The 19,776-nt window shown below is 48.6% G+C and overlaps 1 protein-coding gene across 1 annotated transcript in view; it reads left to right on the top strand.

Moving 5' to 3' along the window:
- Positions 1–19,776, top strand: part of IGF1R (insulin like growth factor 1 receptor) — a 301,350-nt gene that overhangs the window by 258,760 nt on the left and 22,814 nt on the right. Inside the window, exons 7-17 of the mRNA XM_019637853.1 lie at positions 1,720–1,846; positions 3,353–3,591; positions 4,235–4,402; positions 4,615–4,819; positions 7,867–8,150; positions 9,395–9,531; positions 10,022–10,181; positions 13,753–13,855; positions 14,433–14,503; positions 18,259–18,488; positions 18,814–18,924. Coding sequence (XP_019493398.1) covers positions 1,720–1,846; positions 3,353–3,591; positions 4,235–4,402; positions 4,615–4,819; positions 7,867–8,150; positions 9,395–9,531; positions 10,022–10,181; positions 13,753–13,855; positions 14,433–14,503; positions 18,259–18,488; positions 18,814–18,924 — 1,835 coding nt within the window. The remainder of the gene's footprint in view (positions 1–1,719; positions 1,847–3,352; positions 3,592–4,234; positions 4,403–4,614; positions 4,820–7,866; positions 8,151–9,394; positions 9,532–10,021; positions 10,182–13,752; positions 13,856–14,432; positions 14,504–18,258; positions 18,489–18,813; positions 18,925–19,776) is intronic.

The following is a 19,776-nucleotide window of genomic DNA, read 5'->3' as shown; positions in this document are numbered from 1 at the left end:
GTGCGCTAAGCATTTATCAGTAGGCTCTTACTCAGATTTGAAAGACGTGCTTACAGAATACAAACTTCAATGTCTTTTCATGCATAGGCACACGGCTAGATTGTTTTTCAGGCAAGAGCTGGTCCTCTCCAGCCCTGGTGGGCAGTGAACCTGGCCCTCAGTCACACACAGAATGTCGGGGTGGCCTAAGGGTGGGGGAGGGGGGTTCAGCTACGGGGGTCCTGTGTCCCTGACTCGGCCTTCTCCGTGCTGCCATCCCAGCATGAAAAAGATGGTGAGAGCCTGCCTCCCTGAGTTGATCCTGCTTTTTAAGTTTAGGGCACTATGATTCTAACTTTGCACTGTTTATGCCATTTTTATTTTCAGGGCTTGTATCTGAGATATAGCAGTGCATTTCTCTTCTGACCCTGTATATTACACTGCTTTTATAAATGTTGTGCTTTGTTTGGCTGGATAGCATTATAAAAATAAACTGTCTCTCCACCATCAGCCTTCAATATGGGAAAGGTGTTAGAAAAAAAAAGCAAAAAGGAATTTATGTGCACAAGGGTGATTTGCACACCCACGTGTGCACACATAGTCAGGACCCTGAGTGACACGGTCAGCATTTAACTTGGACTTGTTTCGCTGGTGCCTGGACTTACCTAGTAGACACTCAGCTTGCCCTGGAATAGTTTTTAGAGCAAAGAAACCCAACGCAGAGCTGGAGAGCACGTCTACAGTCAGTGCCTTCTCACTTGTACTCCCCAGCACGGCCCCTGCCTCACTCCCTGTGTCACAGTGTTTTCAGGGCTTTTCTCCTTGCACTCGGCCAGTCTGACCTGTCAGATCATGAATGTAATAGCCGTTTATTTTCCTTTGAAAACAACATCATGTATTCTCTCTAAATAACACTTTAGCAGGAACTGCAATGTTTTTCCGACCTCAGTCCCGCAGGCTTTGTCCCACAGACTTGTTAGCTTTCCGCTGCCTTTAGCGTCTCTGCCTCACCTGCTGAGCACGTAGGGGGACTCAGGCAGAGGCAGGGAAAGGGCGATGGGTAGGGGAGCTCTGGGTCTCCATGAGGGCGGCAGCCCTCTGTCCATCCCAGGTTCTCATCACAGTGTGAATCTGGTCTGAAGACTGAGGAAGGCTTACTTCCCCCAGAGCCCAGAAGGCTCTGCCAAGTGAAATTGGTCTGGTCTGTGCTTAATCCATTCCCTATGGCAGTGCCATCTGGAGGCCTCCAAGCAGTTGCTATGCCCTTTCGTTGTGACACCAAGTGCAGACACAGAGAAGTTGCCCTCGGTGGCACACCTGGTCTGTTACCCGTCTTTGGTGGCCGCACAAGAGCAGGCAGATACCCACACATCATCTCTCAGAAGAGTCAGCACAGCTTAAAGGTCTACCCTCCCCTTCTCTGGTCCCCTGGGGAGCCCATGGCTTAGGGATCAGCAGAAAGATAAGGCCACCTTGTCTTCCAGGGGAGGAATCACTCCCGGGTCCACGTCCCGTGCACCAAATGTGCTGAGGGACGAGCCCTGCAGAGCTCAACATTGTGAAATGTTTGGGTCCTTAGGAGAAGTGAGAAAGCCGTCGAGAAGTCCAGAAAGGGACCCAGTTAGCATGGACAGCCAGCTTTGGAGAAGAGGGAAGTAGTGCAGGACAGGTGACTTCTCAGACACAGGGCGGGAAAGGACGTTGAGGTCTGTCACTCACACATGTGCCTCTCTGCCCCAGGTGAAAGTGATGTCCTGCACTTCACCTCCACCAACACGTGGAAGAACCGCATTATCATCACGTGGCACCGGTACCGGCCCCCGGACTATAGGGACCTCATCAGTTTCACCGTCTACTACAAGGAAGCGTGAGTTGGGCTTGGCGACGGCGTTGTGTGGGCAGGGCTGGGAGTGGGCACACCTTGCTTCATCAGCAGCACCCACTGTCACATGACAGCCGTCACTGCTGGTGACAGTTACAAATGGGAAAGCGTTAGCTTCAGTGGGTAGAGGCGTTTGAATAAAATAAATTCAAAAGGCAAAGCTTGGTTTTTAGAGAGTTTTTTAGAGAATTAGGGCAGTTTATAAACATTCATAAGCTGGGATAGAGGACATGGTTGAAAGATATGAACCTTGATGCCTGCTAACCCAACTCCAGGAACACCCCACAGGATGCTCGGCTCCCCCCGAGGTGACCCCCAGGCAGGTCCATCATCTCATTCCTGCCCCTCTGTCCATGGGCCCCTCCCAAGTTCATGAGTTCTCCAAACGAGGGAGAAGGCAGAAGGAAAGGTCTTGGACCTCTCATGTCTGTGACCTTGCATGATTTCTCCCTGAATTTTCTCGGTTCCTCTTGTGCCTTCAGATGACGTTGGCCTGCCCTGACTTACATGTCCAGAAGGCAGCTCTCGGTCGCCCTCTTCCTTCCTTTACCTCCTCTATCCAGGTGGTTTCTCAGTCTGCTCAGTCCTCCTCCCTACCCAGCTCCCATCTTGATGCCGCAGGTCTCTTTTCTGGGTGCTGGGCTCCCCCAGAGCTGGAACCAGAGCCCCCAATGACAGTCTGTGGTACACTTTACCCTGCTGGAGCCCGGGCCCAGGAAAGGGTCCTAGCAATGAAAAGGGCAGGGCCCAGGACGATAAGGTTTTCCTGTACATGGGGTCCCTCACAGTCTAACATTGCAATGACGGGAGGGGTATATTAATGTCTGCTTTAGAAGCCGGTGGCCAGCGGCTGTCCTGCCCTTTCATCTGGTAGATGTCAGGTTTCGACCCAGCATCTGTGCAAACGCTCCCGTCCCTTTGATAGTCCTACTAGTGCTGTGGCAACGTCTGCTGGTCATTTGCCCCAAGAATTGATGCGAGTTTCTGAGACAACCTGGATGCAAAATATTTGAATAAGATACTTAAGTGGTCAGAATTGCTTGTCAGCCAATCAGATTTTGGAAGCTGCATTTTTAGAAACTTTTTCTGTGGCAAAGTCATTTTTTTCCATAAGTTATTCTTTATCGATAGTTGTTTACATGAAATGACGGTGCTTGTTCTTTTCCTCATGGTGAAAAAGATGCCCCATTCAAAAAGAGAAAAATGGCATTTGCGTCTATTCTTCAGCAGTATTTTCAGTCCCAGTAATTATAGAACTTACTCTACCTGAGGCAGAATATTTGATTCTGTAGTGCAGATGCTACTGTGGTGATACCCAGAGTCCAGTAGCTTAATTTTATTCTTCCATAAAATTCTAATTGATTATCTGTTTTGTACAGAATCCCCATTATAGAAAGAGTGACGTGCCAGGCCCCCGGGGCAGGATTCCTGAGAGTGTCGATGGCAGAGCCCTCACCCTACATGCTCTGTGCTTTCTCACTTGTCTTTCAGACCCTTTAAAAATGTAACAGAGTATGACGGGCAGGACGCCTGTGGCTCTAACAGCTGGAACATGGTGGATGTGGACCTCCCATCCAACAAGGATATCGAGCCTGGCATCTTACTGCATGGCCTGAAGCCCTGGACCCAGTACGCTGTGTACGTCAAGGCTGTGACCCTCACCATGGTGGAGAACGACCATATCCGTGGGGCCAAGAGTGAAATCTTGTACATTCGCACCAATGCTTCAGGTATCCATGCACTGGTTTTTAGAGTCATCTTGGTCGTTCCACTGAAGCATAATTATGGAATTGTAGACTTCTGGGCCCTTCTTCCTGCCCTGTCCTTTCCTCTAAGCTTGCTCTCTCTCTCTCTCTCTCTCTCTCTTTCTCTCTTTCCCTCTCTCCTTCCCTTCCTCCCTCCCTCCCTCCCTTCTCCTTTTTTATTTCCCCCTTTCATTTTGGCTTCTTGCCATTTGTATCAGAAATTCAGAATCCCAGATGAAAGTCCATCAGTTTACCACTTGCTGGACTTCAAGGATTTGGAGGCCGGCAGTTGTCATACATGAGAGAATCCCAGTGTTTGAATTAGCTGTTGGTTTTGTCATCTATTCTCACCCTGGTGTGCCCCCACAATCTCTTCCCATTTGCAGCTCAGCAATGTTTGTGTTTGCAGAGACTACCTGAGAATGGATATTGTGAAGGGAAATGATGGCGTTGAAATGAATACTGTTTCAAAACAAGGCCTGGCTTTTCATTGGGCTTTTCTGTATTCACCGCTGTCTTCTCCTCCTGGCCGAACTTTCTGTTTCTGCTTTGTCTGCACTGAGTGTCTGACAGCCTGGATCTTGGGGTTCACTCCATTCTCTGAAATGTCCTTTGTTCCCCTTTCCAGTTCCTTCCATTCCCCTGGATGTCCTTTCAGCCTCCAACTCCTCCTCTCAGCTCATCGTAAAGTGGAACCCGCCCTCTCTGCCCAATGGCAACCTGAGTTACTACATCGTGAGGTGGCAGCGACAGCCTCAGGACAGCTACCTCTACCGGCACAATTACTGCTCCAAAGGTAAGGCTGCAGGGTGGGCAGTCCTGGAAATGTGAGCTCCCGTCCTCTGAGCCTGTCATTCCCCCACGTTACCTGTATCAGGTTAACAGCTCACGCCCTTCACTGGAAACCAGCCCCATTCTTTAGGCGAGGTCCTCACAGCTCTTGGTCCTTGCAGCGTGAAGAGCCTGCCTTTCATTTCTACTCTCGTTGGGCCTCTGTTTTCCGAGCAGACAAAATCCCCATCAGGAAGTACGCCGACGGCACCATCGACATTGAGGAGGTGACAGAGAACCCCAAGACCGAAGTGTGTGGGGGAGAGAAAGGACCTTGCTGTGCTTGCCCCAAAACCGAAGCCGAGAAGCAGGCCGAGAAGGAGGAGGCTGAGTACCGCAAAGTCTTCGAGAATTTCCTGCACAACTCCATCTTTGTGCCCAGGTACCTGTGTCATTTGAAAATGTCTCGGGCTCGTGCCCCTCGTCTGGGTCTGCTGCTTTCTCTCCACCCTGGTAGTTCGCAGGTCAGCAGCCTCGGGCCAGAACCACGGGGAGAAGCAATGCCACGGAGGGAAACAACTCAAGTGCCCATCAGTAGATGAATGGATAAACAAGGGTGGTATGGCCATCCAATGAAATATCATTCAGTCATAAAAAGGAATGAGATCCTGAAATATGGGCTATAACACAGATAAACCTTGAAAACATTATGCTAAGTGAAGGACGCCAGCTGTAAAAGGTGACATTTCCTGTAGCCATCAGGAGAGAGTGACAAAATAGGAGAGTACTTTGGGGTTCCTGAGGAAGCCAGTTAGCTCTGAAGGAATGGGGCTCAGGGTTCATGGTGATGGGGGCCACCAGCATGACAGGGACAGCTGCCTCTCAGCCCCATGACCTCCTGTAAGAGGGCAGGTGAGACGGGACTGGAGCTCAGAGAGCTGAAACCACCTGCCCGTGCTCATGGAAACCAGTGAGTGGAAACAGGCTGGGCCCTTCTCCGCCCCCCACTCTGACTGGCTGAGGAGGAGAAGCCTCAGTTTTCAAAGGGGCCCAACTTCCAAACATAACCAAGTGCCACAGGCACCCCTGACCAGGCAGGTTTGGGAAGCAGCCCCTGCCCCGAGGAACCCGTCTGCTCCAGTCTCTGTTTCTACCAAATGAAGGAATGTAAATGTTCAAAGCAGTACAATTCACAGTAGCCATAAGTTGGGAACAACGCAAGTGTCCTTCAATAGATGAATGGATAAACAGATGTGGTATGTCCATGCAATAGAATATCATTCAATCATAAAAAGGAATGAGATTCTGAAATATGGGCTACAACATGGATGAACCTTGAAAACATGCTGAGGGAAACACGCCAGATGCAAAAGGTGACATTTCCCATTTGCTGGTAATTACAGGGCTTTGGTTCAAGTGTTAGTCCGAATATTCTGTACTGAGTGGTTCTGAGAATCAGAAAGTCTGAGGACTGGAAAAGAGCTCAAAGATGTTTAAAAAGCAGAATTCAGGGCTAGTGACTTCCCCAGCATCCTAACGACCTCACGATGGATTTGGGACTTGGTCCTCCCTCCCCGCCCACCACGGCTCTTTCCCTTTGTGGCATTGCTTCTTCACAGTGGGCCATTCCCCCAGGCCAGCGGAGGCTCAGCCGGTGTTACTTCCTGTGGCCCCAGCAGAGGATGAATTTAGAGGGGCGCGCAGGCTGGGCAGGAGTTGTCTGTTTCGTCTCCATCCAAGGCTGTCGGCTACTTGCTGCCTTGTCCCACGATCTGCCAGAGATTCCGGTTGAGATCCAGGCTTTGGGGAGGTTTTGCTGAAATGCCCTCAATTTTCCGTTTGTAGTTATAAGGCAGCCCCTTTTTCTTCTCGGCAGATGTGGACACAAGACCAAGTGATGGGAAGGCCAAGCTGTGGCTGACACAGACATTATTAACACATGGGGCTCGTGGTGTCCAGTTCAAAAGACGTTTCCCCAAGGCCACTTCTCCCTGGCGAAGGCATCCCTGTGATCCTGACATTCTCTCTTCCAGGACGGGCCCAACTTCCTGTTCTGTTTTTTGTTTGTTTGGTTTTTTTCACAAGATGAACATAAATACTCTATTTTGTCCATAGTGAGGGGCCACAATTTGTAAGGACTCCCTGTTTGTTTTTTCATTCATCCTACTGAGGCATAACTCTGATGTCCACACAATTTCTGACAGAATTCGGGTCAGAGGCGTGTCCGGATGACAGAATGACTGAATCGGAAAGGAAGGTTTTCTGTTTTACAATTATATTGTCCAGAGATGCTTTTTATTGCTTTCAATGCGTTCTAAGAGCAATTTATTTGGGGGCTAAACCCAGCCAAGTCTGATTTAGTACGTTATCCATCATCTAACGCGTCCCACGGAAGTCAGAGTTTATAAGCTGCTTTCTGGAGACAGTATGTGATGGTGAATGCCTTTTCTTGGCCGTTGCCTTTATTTTTTTTAATCCTATAGTTTGGTTTTAAGTAACTGAAAGGTCAACAGATGTTGAAAAGTAAAGGTTTTCCGGAAGGAGCAGGTTGTATCATGGGTGGGAGTGGGGAAAGCTGGTGATTCTAGTTGCTGTTGGTCTCGCCATTTGGAAACGTGGCTGTTTACAGAGAACCATGAGGGACCGTTCCACCTGCCCTGTGCCCTGTCCTCCTGATAATGTCCCATGTGGCCTACTTTTCCCGTCCCTGACTTGGTGTCAATAGTAACAGCTTTGCATCCTCCCAAAGTGTGGTGTTTATACATAAATAAACTATTGAGTGAACTTAATGGTATGATCCCAGGTACAGGAGGGGGTGGGTTGTGTGTGGGAGGGGTTTTAACACAGTATTATTTTGCAGTGGATGAAACCCAAGCAACTTCTTACTTAGAGATGCAAGCAGGTGTTGTGTTGGTTTTGTGAAAAATACAGACTCTGGGTGTCAGAGGAGGGGGGGGTTAGCAGGAGCTTCAGAGGGAAGGGTCCGGGGGGTCCAGGCAAATGCTCGCTGCCGGCATCTTTTCTTTTTTCCACAGTCAGACGAGGTCAAAGCCACCACCACGGGCCTTTGAACCCCCTCTGCTCCATCTCTCTGGGGCCCACACCGTGCATCTCACCTCACCCCTTCTAAGTCTTAGCATGGCCAGTAGGTTGGCCACCTTTAGTACTTAACCATGAGGTCTGTGGACCAGATGTCACAACATCTAATGAAACAGCGGGGCGCTGCCTGTAGGTATAGTCGAGTAACTGCTCTGGGAGCCAGGGGCCAGTCTGTGTGCTGACTCTGAGATTTGCAGAGAAGAGAAAGTTAAACAAATACTAAAGAAGGAAATCCCCGTATTATTCGTTGGTTCTTATCCAAGGGGGCTGAAGAGCTCCTTTTGTTCCAAGGTGAAGAATTTTTTCTTCTTGCTGTTACTCTAACCCAAGTCACGGCTGAGACAAAAGATATGGAAGCACCTGCAAGCCCAGTTCCTCTCTTTCTTGCAGACCCGAAAGGAAGCGGAGGGACGTCATGCAGGTCGCCAATACCACCATGGCCACCCGAAGCAGGAACAGCACGGTGGCGGACACCTACAACGTCACGGAGCCAGAGGAGCTGGAGACGGAATACCCTTTCTTTGAGAGCAGAGTGGACAACAAGGAGAGAACCGTCATTTCCAACCTCCGGCCCTTTACTTTGTACCGCATTGATATCCACAGCTGTAACCACGAGGCCGAGAAGCTGGGCTGCAGCGCCTCCAACTTTGTCTTTGCAAGAACCATGCCTGCAGGTACGGGGTGACCCAGCTCGCCCCACTCCCAGCTCACTCCCAGCCTCGCGGAGAAGGTCGTGTGTTATGGACACGGCGTCTCCTTGCTCTCAGCCCTGCTTATGAAAGATTGGGGGGCTCATCTTGGTGGCCCAGCAGCCCAGGGGGTGTCATCCGTTCCTAGTGACATCACGCCCATCCCAGTCTCTGTACAGAGTGGTCAAGGGCAGGGAGCTCGCTTCAAGGTCAACTCTCCTCCCCTACTCAGTTCACAGTGTGCATTTCCATGGCCCATTTCCCCATTTGTGCACAGGTAAATCTGCCTGGTCTCTCCTGAGTCCTCACAGATGCCGTGAAATTCCCCATTAGCTGCCTCGATTCAGAGTGACCATTGCGCCTCAAGGAGTAGCCTTTGGTCCTGGTCATTTGGCCTTCACTTTCCCCTTGTAAGTAGAAGCTGCCTGTTGTTCAGATAGTCATCCATCCACCTTTAAGGATGGCTGACCTGCCCAGTTCTCTTTCCTGCCAGAGGCGGCAGGTAGTAGAAAGAGCACGGAGTCTGGGAGTGGGGCCTCCTGGGCTCAGTTCTGGCGCTGACGTGCAGCGTGCCTCGAGGCAGCAGTCAGCCTCCCCAGCCTCAGTTTCCTCAACTTCCCAGAGGAGAACCAGGCCAGCTGATTTCTCAGAGCCTTTCCCAGCTGCTACTGGTCGTGACTTCTGCTCACCACATGGCTTGCTGTTTTAAGAAGCAAAGGCAGGAGAGAAAGCACCCCCACCTCACCTGGCAGCTGGAGGAATAGCTGGTGATGGCACCGAGAGCCTGCTTTCAGGACCAGTTCCCAGCAGTTACCCCACAGGCCGGGCCCTGGGAAGGACCCAGGTCACAGCCTGGGGGCTTGATGCTGTGCTCACTTGGCACCTTCTCAGTGCTGCTGTATGTGATGGCATCACTTGGTTTCTTTGGCCAGGTGGTAGAAGCTGATACTAGAAATACGTTACTCAGGTTGCCAGAAACGTTCCTACTGGATTGATGGGGGCCCAGCGAACAGGGAGGGCGTGTGGCACCTTGAGACTTAAGGTCACTAGATGGCTCCAGCTGCAAAGCCTCCGCTGTGTGAGCAGGGAGCTCATGAGGACTTGACATGTCACTGTCCTCAGTTCTGCATGCATGGATTGGGGGAGGGTATTCTTAGGTTAGCCTAGTGTTGGGGTCCCTCCTGGGGGACCCCAATCTGACTTTATTTCCTGTTTATGTCGTTGCACAGAAGGAGCAGATGACATTCCTGGGCCGGTGACCTGGGAGCCGAGGCCTGAAAACTCCATCTTTTTAAAGTGGCCAGAACCTGAGAATCCCAATGGATTAATTCTAATGTATGAAATAAAATACGGATCACAAGTCGAGGTAAGAGCGGGCAGTGGTCCGTGTCTGGGTGTGTCTCTATTACAGCTGATAGCGTCGGTTACCGCACAACACAGGTCACTTCCTGCTTAGCTTAAGACCTAAAACAATACAATGAGGTGTAAGTCCGTGACCGTTCAGGTCTTTCTGGCAGCTCCGAGTCTTTGAGAGGTTCATGGAGTGTGTGCCAGGAGCGGGGCTCTTCTCATCCTCTAGAAACTGTTTTGTTGCACAAAATGACCTTTTGGCATAGTCTAGATGAGTCTTAATAACTTTTCCTCTTTCTGGAGCTCTTTTGGGTTACAAAAAAAAGTGTTTGGTTCAAATGTAGGTGTGTTTCAAGTTCCTGGAGGTTGTGGTGGAAGACGTGGCTTCTTCCCTTTTATTGCCAATGGGGATCCCTGTTACATGGGAGGTGAGAGACAGGGCCGCGAGAGGCACCCATTTCTCGCGTGTTGCTGGGAAACTGACCCGGATGTTTCCTTTGCTCCAGGATCAGCGGGAATGTGTGTCCAGACAGGAGTACAGGAAGTATGGAGGCGCCAAGCTGAACCGGCTCAACCCAGGCAACTACACGGCCCGGATCCAGGCCACCTCACTGTCTGGGAACGGGTCCTGGACCGACCCTGTGTTCTTCTACGTCCAGGCCAAGAGTAAGGCTATGGGGGGGGGGGCGTGGCTGGAAATGCAGAGCAGCTTGGGTTATCCTGGCCTCTGATTTCCCTTGGGAACCCGGCTGACCAACTCTGGGATGGGTTACCCTGCTGCCAGCACCTCATCTGGGAGCTTGGGCTGGGGGGCTGCTGCACTCGGAGTCCCTACTTGTCTCATGGGTGGGGAATGGGGTGTCTGAGCCCCTGTTTTGAGGGGGTCAGCAAGAGGCCTTTGCTCTCAACTGGGTTTATGTCCCAAGCATTTTGCAAAGCGTTGAATTGACCATTCTGCCTACTGCCTTGTCAGGGACCCTGGTTAGGGCTTAAAATCCTAAGGGGTGACAGAAACCTGGGCACCATCTGGTCCAGCCTGCACCAGGGCCAAAGTGTCTGTGACAGCACCCCTGGCTGAGACAGTGTCCCCTGTACTGCCTATTGGTAAAACACTGATGCATTTTGAAAGCACCAATGTGCATTGAATACACTCAGTGCTCACTGTCTGGCACAGAGACTGGGCCATGTGGTGAGTTTATGCTCAAACCCTCAACAAGATAGAATTCTTAGAAGGCCATACTATGCGAGGATTTCAGGTTTTAAAACTGAATTTTGTAAAATATATAAGCACAACAAGGGCTCTATATTTGCTTGGCTAAGAAAATTCAGTCTATTTTTTTTTAATGACATAAATATTCCTTCTTAGTTCCATAATGAGTTTCTACTATTTCTTGTTAGAAACCCAGTTGTTTAGATTATTTCGTGTTCAGAGAATGGGATCAACCCTGGCGTTAACATTGTTTCTTGCTGCCTCTCCCACAAGGAAGAGCAGCCCCACCTTGCTTACTGGTGTGACCCGTGAGTCTGGGGCAGTGCCCGCGGCCTGGTCCCTCCTGGGCCCACACCTGTACTGCTCTGACCTGGAGTCTGAGTTTTTAAATTCAGGATTCAACCGGTCCAGCTGTCCACCTGGTTGGTGCCTGATAGCCAAATACCTGCGGGCTCTATGAAAACCCTAACAGTGACAGGTATCAAAAGCAGGATAGGGTGATTAGGATTGCAGGCCTTGAGGAAGCATTTCATGAGCCTGGGTTCTGGTTTTAGGGGTCAACAGGTGCCGAGGCAGATAATTCTGCAAACTAACATAGTCTGAAGGCTCCATGTGATCCACTTAACCTGCTGTCCCCCGTCAGCCAGTGCTGTCATTCCAGCGCTAGAACCTTCACAATCTCCCGAGGACCCTCTCCAGAGTCTTATCTTGCTTTTTCCTCTCTCCTCTTCTGTTTGCATCCATCCCACTGAGTTCCAACCCTGTTTCCACATAGACATCTTGACTCGGGTGTCCCATGGGCACCTCCCACTCCTTGTGCACTAAACCCAAATCACTGCTGCTACCCTCAGACTATCCCTCTGTTCTTTGTTTTTGAGCTCAGTCAGTGGCCTCATAACCCACGCACCTCTCAAGCCAGGAGCAGAGCCTAGGTTTGGGGTCTGGCATTGGGCTGTGGTATTAGGAACAGCAGCCTTGGCTTCTGGGGTTCAATGACCGTGGCTTATCTGCTGAGATGACAAGTTCCTCTGTCACTGCTGTCCCGTTTTTAGCCCCGTGAGTGCTAGGATGCCAGTGGCAAACCCAAGAACCCCTCTGATGGGCTCTTTCCAGCAGAAGGCAGCATGTATCCCAGGACAACGAAATCTGTGTGCCTTTGCCTTCTGTCAGACAAGACTCGCTCCCGTTTCAGTGCGGTCTCGTTTCCTCTCGTGTAATCCTCAGAGGAGAGGGAAGCTTAGGAAGCTTTCTGGCAATGGCTCTCCCTCTGTGAACCCTTCACATGCACGGATACTATGAAATTACACTTCAGACTTTTCCTCTCCAGATGAAACCATCTCAGGTCTTTGGACCTTTTCTCATAGCCCAGACTCAGAGAGCAATTTTCTCGCCATTTAATCATTTTGTTCTTCTGTGGATGTGTTCCAGTTTCTCCATGTCCCCGTGGAAATATGAAACTTGAAAAGAGCACAGTGCAACCTGACCAGTAGTATAAGTGATACAAAAATAAGGAATAGTCCTCAGGCGGAAAAAAAAAACCACAAAAACAACTCTATCAGCTTCCCAAAGGAAGTGACAACTTGCTAGTATTCTCGAGAATTAGAAAATGCAGGGGCCTGCATCCATCCATTTTGAGAGCTCTTTGATAAAAACATCCTTAATTTAAAAAATTAAAATAGCTTTAATGGTCCTTAAAGTGTAATAACAGTAATAGTTATCAGTGGCAAAATAATCATGGTGAGTGATTCATAATCGATGTAACTTGGTCCCCACTGAGTTCCAACCCCATTTCCACATAAAGACCTCGACTCAGGTGTCCCGTGGGCACCTCACACTTCTTGTGCGCAAAACCAAAATCACAGTTGCTACCCTCAGAATATCTCCCCATTCTTTGTTCTTGAGCTCAGCCAGTGACCGCAGGACCCTCACAGGCGTCCCTCACTGCTTTCTCTCCAGGCCTCTTGTTTCTCGTTCGAACCCATGGCATTGATCCTGCCCCTTCAGTACCTCTGGAATCAGCCTCTGTTGTCACCACCCCTGCCTCGGCGTGGAGCCTCCAGGGTGCTTGTTCCTTGAAGGAAGTCTATGTTGTGGGTACAGGGAGCCTGGTTCCAGCCCCAGGGCCATGGCTTGTCAGCTGCCTGTGTGACCCTGGGGACGGCAGGTCATCTCTGAGTCTCCCTCATGTATACAAAAGGAGGAGTGGTTTCTTCATGAAGCCTGCGCTGGGTCACGAGCACACGCCCAGGTTCCCTCCGCCCCCGGCACTCTCCCAGACATGGCAGCGCCCCCTCCTGGTGGCCAGCCCCTCCAGGCTGTCCTCGCACAGCCATCTCTCCATACGCGGAGTGGATCAGTTCATCCACATTTCTGGTGGTTACGCTACTTATGGATGTATTGATTTCCTGCATTGAGCAGAATTTTCAAGGATGTGGATAAGTGTCCCCAGCATCCAGGCTGACATCAGTCATAAAAGTGCCGGTGACAGGGACGAGCCGGTGCCGCTGTGAGCTCTGTGGTCTCAGACTTGTAACTAGACTCTCATGTTTGGGTAGAATTCAGAGCCACTTTGGCAAGGGGTGCCAGCCAGCTATTTTTTGTTTTTTTAAGTCATCTGTGGAACTGTCTTAAGACAAGTAAAAAGGTCAGTACAGCCTGAAAACTGTATATGAAGGAGTCCCTATTTTATTTTAGCAAATGTATGCATTTCTGTTCATAGTCATTAACTGCATATGAAGATTATTTCACTTAAGCCCATCGTTTGAACTATTATTGCAGGATATATTGCTCTTTAAAAATAAAAACTGGGTACACTTCTCAGTCTGCACTTCATCTTTTTTCAGATAACTCAGTGTTTTGGTGCTTATTTCTGATACAGTTTCCCTTTAGAATTCTGAGGTCGTGATAGGGCAGTGAAGGAATTTTCAGGTGTTTTTTTTTTTTCTCATACTTCCAGCTTAAAAAAAAAAATGAAATGAGCAGCTTGTTCACAGGGTGACAACTGACCGTTTCCCCTTGTTTCTCCAGCTACATATGAAAACTTTATCCATTTGATCATCGCCCTCCCTGTGGCCGTGCTGCTGATAGTAGGAGGGTTGGTTATCATGTTGTATGTCTTCCATAGAAAGAGGTGAGTGACATGGGGAGGGCTTCACACCCATTTTGTGGCTCAGTGGTTTGATGACATGAGCCTGAGTTAAGGTCAACTTTTTGAGGAAGTATTTTATGTGTTGGAAAACCTGCCTTGCCAATCAAATGTGCTTCACAGGAACAGAAAACATTTTCTAATGATGCAACAACAACATTTTTTTTTGGATAGGATGGATGGTGCCCTCATTGGTCACTCGGTCACAGAGATGCGGCTCCTTCTGCAAAGCTTTTGCAAACTTGATGTTTTAGTGCTCTTGATCAAATAACCCTTTTAATTTCCAGTGAAGTAAAGAAACTGTTTCCTTAAAAGCTGTAAACTGGGGCCACTGAAGAAGCCAAAAGACGCGTTAGCAAATGTCTGCTAGCCCCCTTGGGCCTGAATGGAAGTGTAGGTGACAGCTGTGATGGCGTTAAGGTCCCCTCACTCCCTTTCTCCTGATACTTAATGAAATAGAATAAATAAAATGGAATGACAAAGATGCAAATATATACAGAAATGTGTGGAGGTGGGGTTTTTTGTTGTTGTTTTTTAGCCTAAACTTTATTCTTATTGACAGAAACAACAGCAGGCTGGGGAATGGAGTGCTGTATGCTTCTGTGAACCCAGAGTACTTTAGCGCGGCCGATGGTAAGTTTGTGGTATTCACTGTTGGGGATCCCAAATCGGGGAGCTTTCGGGAGTGTTGCTAATATAGGGGAAGAGGTTTACATTACTTGAAGGGACCTTTGTCCTCAGATTCATCTTTGTTACCATTTTTTTTTCAAAGTTTTTAGCAGTTCATTGAATATCTCAAAAATTCTGTGACCGTTTGAGATGCCCCAAGGAAAAACAGGCTTCAGAGAGGGATATGGCCAGCACAGTAATTCATTTATTTAATGGCTTGAAATTTTATGCTAAAATGAAAAAAGCTGTTAAATGGTTGACGTCCAGAAGGTCTGAATTGGAAGTTGGGTTGTACTCAGTGGTTATTTTTGTTTTGTTTTTTTTTCTTTCGTTTCTTGCTGTTTTTTCTTCTCACTGTGCTAAAATCCAAACCTTTAAAAGTATGTTGGGGTGTGGTATCGGTCATGGGGTCCGGCCATTAACTGGCACTTTTGTTTTTCCAAATGCCCTCCCAGTTGACCCCTACATCCCTGTAAGGTGGGTTTTCATGTGCTCGTCTGTGTCGGTGAGCACATGAGGCTCAGAGGGGAAACTTGCCCAGGTCCCATAATTAAGCAGTTGAGAAGTCAGAAGGACTCTGTCCTTGCCATCTTGTGGCTAGTCACCATGGTAAAGGACCATAAGGTCCTCGGGGCGGGCAGGGAAGCTGGCCTATAGGAGCAGCTGGAGCGGTTTCATCAAATGAATAAATCAGTGCGTGCAATTGGGCGGATGTGTTTAGCAAAGGTGTTTTTGCCTCTTTTGTTGCTTCAGGGGAAGTGAAGGGAAGATGTGCAGGAGACATGCAATAGTCACGATTGTTCTGCTTGGTTGTCCTGGTCAAATCAGAAAACACAAGAAAACACTTGGACCATTTTAAAGCACTGTATCAGTGTGTCAATTTTTGCTGTGATTTCTTTAATCATTTCAAATTTAGTTGTGTTTACCTCAAAGCCGATCAAAAGCAGCCTCCTCTCAATGGAAATCGAATAAGGAGGACTTTATTCCTGTTTATGGAAAGGTCTCACAAAGTTGTATTTTTAATAGGTATATATATATATATATATATATATATATATATATATATATATATATANACTGGCCCTTATATGTGGGATCCGAACCGGGGCCCTCTGGCGTTCCAAGCCAGTTCTTAACCATCGCACCACTCGGCCGGGCCGGTTTTGTGTTTTGATGACTTGCTAAGTTTTCCTCTTAGTCTTAATAGGTATATATATATATATATATATATATATATATATATATATATATATATATACACGCGCACACACGCATGCACGCACCCCTCTGCCCCATATATGTACCTATGTTTGTATATAAGGCATAGAGAACATTCTGGAAGGATACACACCAAATTGAAAAGAGTAGTTACTTGTGGAGAGGCTCTTTTTCTTCTTTTTTAAAAAAAGCAAGAACATTTTTATGCATTGTTTGCATAAATAATTTATTTAAAAAAATAAATTAAGGTAAGGAGTCATCACACACTTAGTAGAATTTATAGGGGAAATGCAAGGCCACGTCCCCTCTCTGTAAGGATGCAATAAGACTATTCTAGAGAATCTGCTCTGCTTTGAAATAAAGCATGGAAGACTGGCATTTGTCGCTTTGACTATGAGGTGTCTAGGAAGTTTAGAGAGAGCATTAATACAATAATATCAGAGTCTAATGTTGGTTTAAATTTAAATTTTGTGTCTTTCCAGAATGCTTTCATAATATGTCTTGATTCTTCTTTAAAATAAAAACAAACAAAAAGCAAATTTACTGTCACTCAGGCCAACAGGTAGGAGCACTGTCGCCTCATTTGAACCTAATGTATTCAGCTTTTTGACAGGAACCTTCTAGCTAGTTTGCTCAAGGGGCGACAAAATGACATTGCAGTTCAAAAATGCTTTAAAAACTTCTTTTTCCAAAAAACTAATCTGCATGTCACACTGAAAATCCCCTACAGGGATGTGCTGATAACATTGTGCACCTAAATCCTGCTGCCTGGCAGGGCTTAGGCTGCTGGGGGATGTCAGGGCTCCTCAGTTGCATTTATAGAAAAAGATTGTGAGGATTGACTGTAGCGGACCTCCCAAGGAATGGATGCGATGGCTCCTAACTCCATGTTTTATGGCGTGCTACATAGTTAATTCTGATGAAAAGCAAGCCGGGATAAATGGATAGAGACAGTGTCTCTTTATACTTTCCGAGGGGTACTGTGAGGAGACTTACCTGCTGGGGTGCCTCGTGTACTTGCTGTCCTGAGCAAGCGCCAGCCTCTTTCTTGGGGCTGTAAGCCGTCTCAGCCTCATGGACAGCAGATTTCCATTTGTGAAATTCCTAAACACATATGGACTGACGTACATACAAAAATGTGTGTGAAAGAAAATTCTAGATTGGCCAAAACAGTCCTTACGGGAGACTCTTCAGAGGTGTAAATGAATGGTATCTCCTGGGCCTAATGTGGGGACCTCTTTCCTGTAAGACATCACTTAAAGGTAGATACTGGGGACTTGGGATGTTGGAATTCAGTTGTCAGCCCGTTGCTTCTAGCGCATCCGGCCGCAGTGCCTGAGGTTATCATCTGAAAGCACAAAAGCAAACAGCTCCCACCCCAGGTTCCCAGTCCTCCTGCGTTTCTGAGCCAGGGTCCCCTCCTCCTTCCCATTTAGTGTGCTGGGGAGCCTGCCGGGTTTTCCCCTGTCAGGCAAGGATATAAGAAAGCACGCAGCGTTAGATGAATATGATTATAATTGAAATTTTGTATGGAGCTTATGGAATAGGTTGATTTTGTTTCCATTTTCACCCTACCCATCAAGAGTTGTGGGATGGCCCCGTCTGTTTTGTTTTCTTTGTTACCTTCCGTCTTCCTTTCCCTCTCTCTCCTTTTCTCCTTCCTTCCTGCCCAGAATTCTTTGTTAATTGATTTTCTTAAATTGGATTGAATCAGACCAGAAGCATAGGTTGGAGAGGAAATTGTATTCAGACTCAGTCATCACCATGCCCATTGCCCAGTCCCTCACTCCGGGGGTGGGAGGTCCTGGGTTCGCAGAACCACAGCCCCAGGGAGACCTCTCTTCTCATCAGCTGTCCCTCCACGCTGGTCACTACTGAATGTCCCTTGGTGTTAGAGCTCCACTGCTTCTGTACCTTACTAGATACAGAAGCGTCTTTGGCAAGGCGGAAGACGCTTCGTCTAAACTAGAGCGGTGGTACCAGTGAAAATATAATGCCAGTCCCATATGTAACCTTAAATTTTTCTAGTAGCCACATTAAAAAAAGTAAAAAGAAACAGGTGAAATAAATGTTAATAATGTTTTATTTAACCCCGTATATCCAGAGTAGTATCAATTTTAATATGTAATCAGTATAAAAATTATGGAAATATTTACATTATTTTTTGCACTAAGTCTTTGAAATCCATTATGAATTTTATAATTTCAGCATGTCTCAAATTGGATGACTTTCTGGTTCTTATTATATGCTCTTAGTATCCTTGAATTTTCTAGGAATCCTTGAAGATTCCAAATACCAGTGTTTGGCCATACAGTTGGCATACTAAACTCCACAGTATGTGGGAAATTTCAGAACAAGCCAAGACATTGCCCACAAAGTCCTCCTGGGTGGGCTTTAGGATGTAGCACTTTGTATGCTTTGGCCCAGAGGTTCCCCTGGAGGCACGTTTTTTTGCCCAGGTGTTGCCACCCCCGTCTGAGTCCTGTGTCCTCTTTCTCTAGTGTACGTGCCCGACGAGTGGGAGGTCGCTCGGGAGAAGATCAGCATGAGCCGGGAGCTGGGCCAGGGCTCCTTTGGGATGGTGTACGAAGGAGTAGCCAAGGGCGTGGTCAAAGATGAGCCCGAAACCCGGGTGGCCATTAAAACGGTCAACGAGGCCGCGAGCATGCGTGAAAGGATTGAATTCCTCAATGAGGCTTCCGTGATGAAGGAATTCAACTGTCACCATGTGGTAAGAGAAAGCCCCTGACAAGGCAAAACCTGACACGGGGAGCACGCTTCACGGGAGCCTCTAGTCAGTGTGACGGTGGCCACGTCTGTGGGTTTGGTGACTCACCCCCATCCGTCTACCACAGAGTCCCCCATCGGCTCCCTGTGGCCTGTAGACACCTGGGCACACGAAGGTCCCTGGTGGGTGGAGCCCCTGTGGCCCGCTCACCTGGGCTGTGTTCCTGGCCAGCAGGTGCCAGCACCACACAGTCTGTTCTCGTGGTGTAGGCAGCGACGTTGTGGTCCTCCCTCCCCCTCTGAGCCCTCCTCTTTGTCATTCCTTCCAGGTGCGTTTGCTGGGTGTGGTGTCCCAGGGCCAGCCGACGCTGGTCATCATGGAACTGATGACACGGGGGGACCTCAAAAGTTACCTCAGGTCTCTGAGGCCAGAAATGGAGGTGGGTTCTGATTTTAACCGAATTTGCGTGTTATCTGTTCCCTTCCTTTTAGAAACTTCCCCCAGGTGATACTGTGTCTTTAAATCCCCTTACTTTCAGCATGGCATGCTTCTTGCTGCATGCGTGGTTATGGGTCCTTTACAGGAAGGATTTCCCTGACTAGAGTGAGGCCTCTATCTTTTGTGAGAGGCACGGGCCGTGCCTCAAATACCCTTTTTCTTCAACACCTATGTGCCATCCCTCCACCTCCAGGTACCTCCCCCACCGCCCTCTCCCTTGATTTCCCCCCCTGCAGACCCATGTCAGCTCTGTCCTTCCTGAAGCCTGTCGTGGCCCCCTGGCCAGGAGTAACTGCCTCCTCTGCTGACTTCTCCGGTCCTTACACAGCCTTTCTCCTATTTGGCCCTCTGAGTGTGTCCGCATCCACCCCATCGTGCTCAGCCTATCGTCCAAGGCTCAGCCTGCAGCTCAGGGCTGTGTGTGGGGCAGGCAGGCAGGCTTCCACAAAATGCTTGTCAAAGTCCAACGTCAGGATGACTTGATTCCTGTGCTGGGTGGCTTCCCACGCAGCCGGTGCACGGGCACCCCCTGGTTTGTGAGCCCCCTCCCCACACACACGCCTCCCCCCACCCCATGCTGTCAGCTGCAGTCTATGCCCTTGGCACGTTGGAAGCTGCACTTCTCAAACTGCATCCGAGGCAGGGTCTTGCTTGTGCTTCTGAAAGATTCTTGCCTCAGCTGCCAGATCTGTGCTCAGTCTAGTAAAAAAATATCAGTCTGTGTTACGAGTTTCAAATTTGAAACCTGCTCAAGTCCTGTGTGGTCGCCCTGGTGTCCCCGTTTTCATAGCAT

Source organism: Hipposideros armiger, unplaced genomic scaffold (genome assembly GCF_001890085.2).
Source record: "Hipposideros armiger isolate ML-2016 unplaced genomic scaffold, ASM189008v1 scaffold_35, whole genome shotgun sequence".
NCBI lineage: Eukaryota > Metazoa > Chordata > Mammalia > Chiroptera > Hipposideridae > Hipposideros > Hipposideros armiger.
Note: the sequence above shows the minus strand (reverse complement) of the source record. Positions and strands in the feature narration are given on the sequence as shown.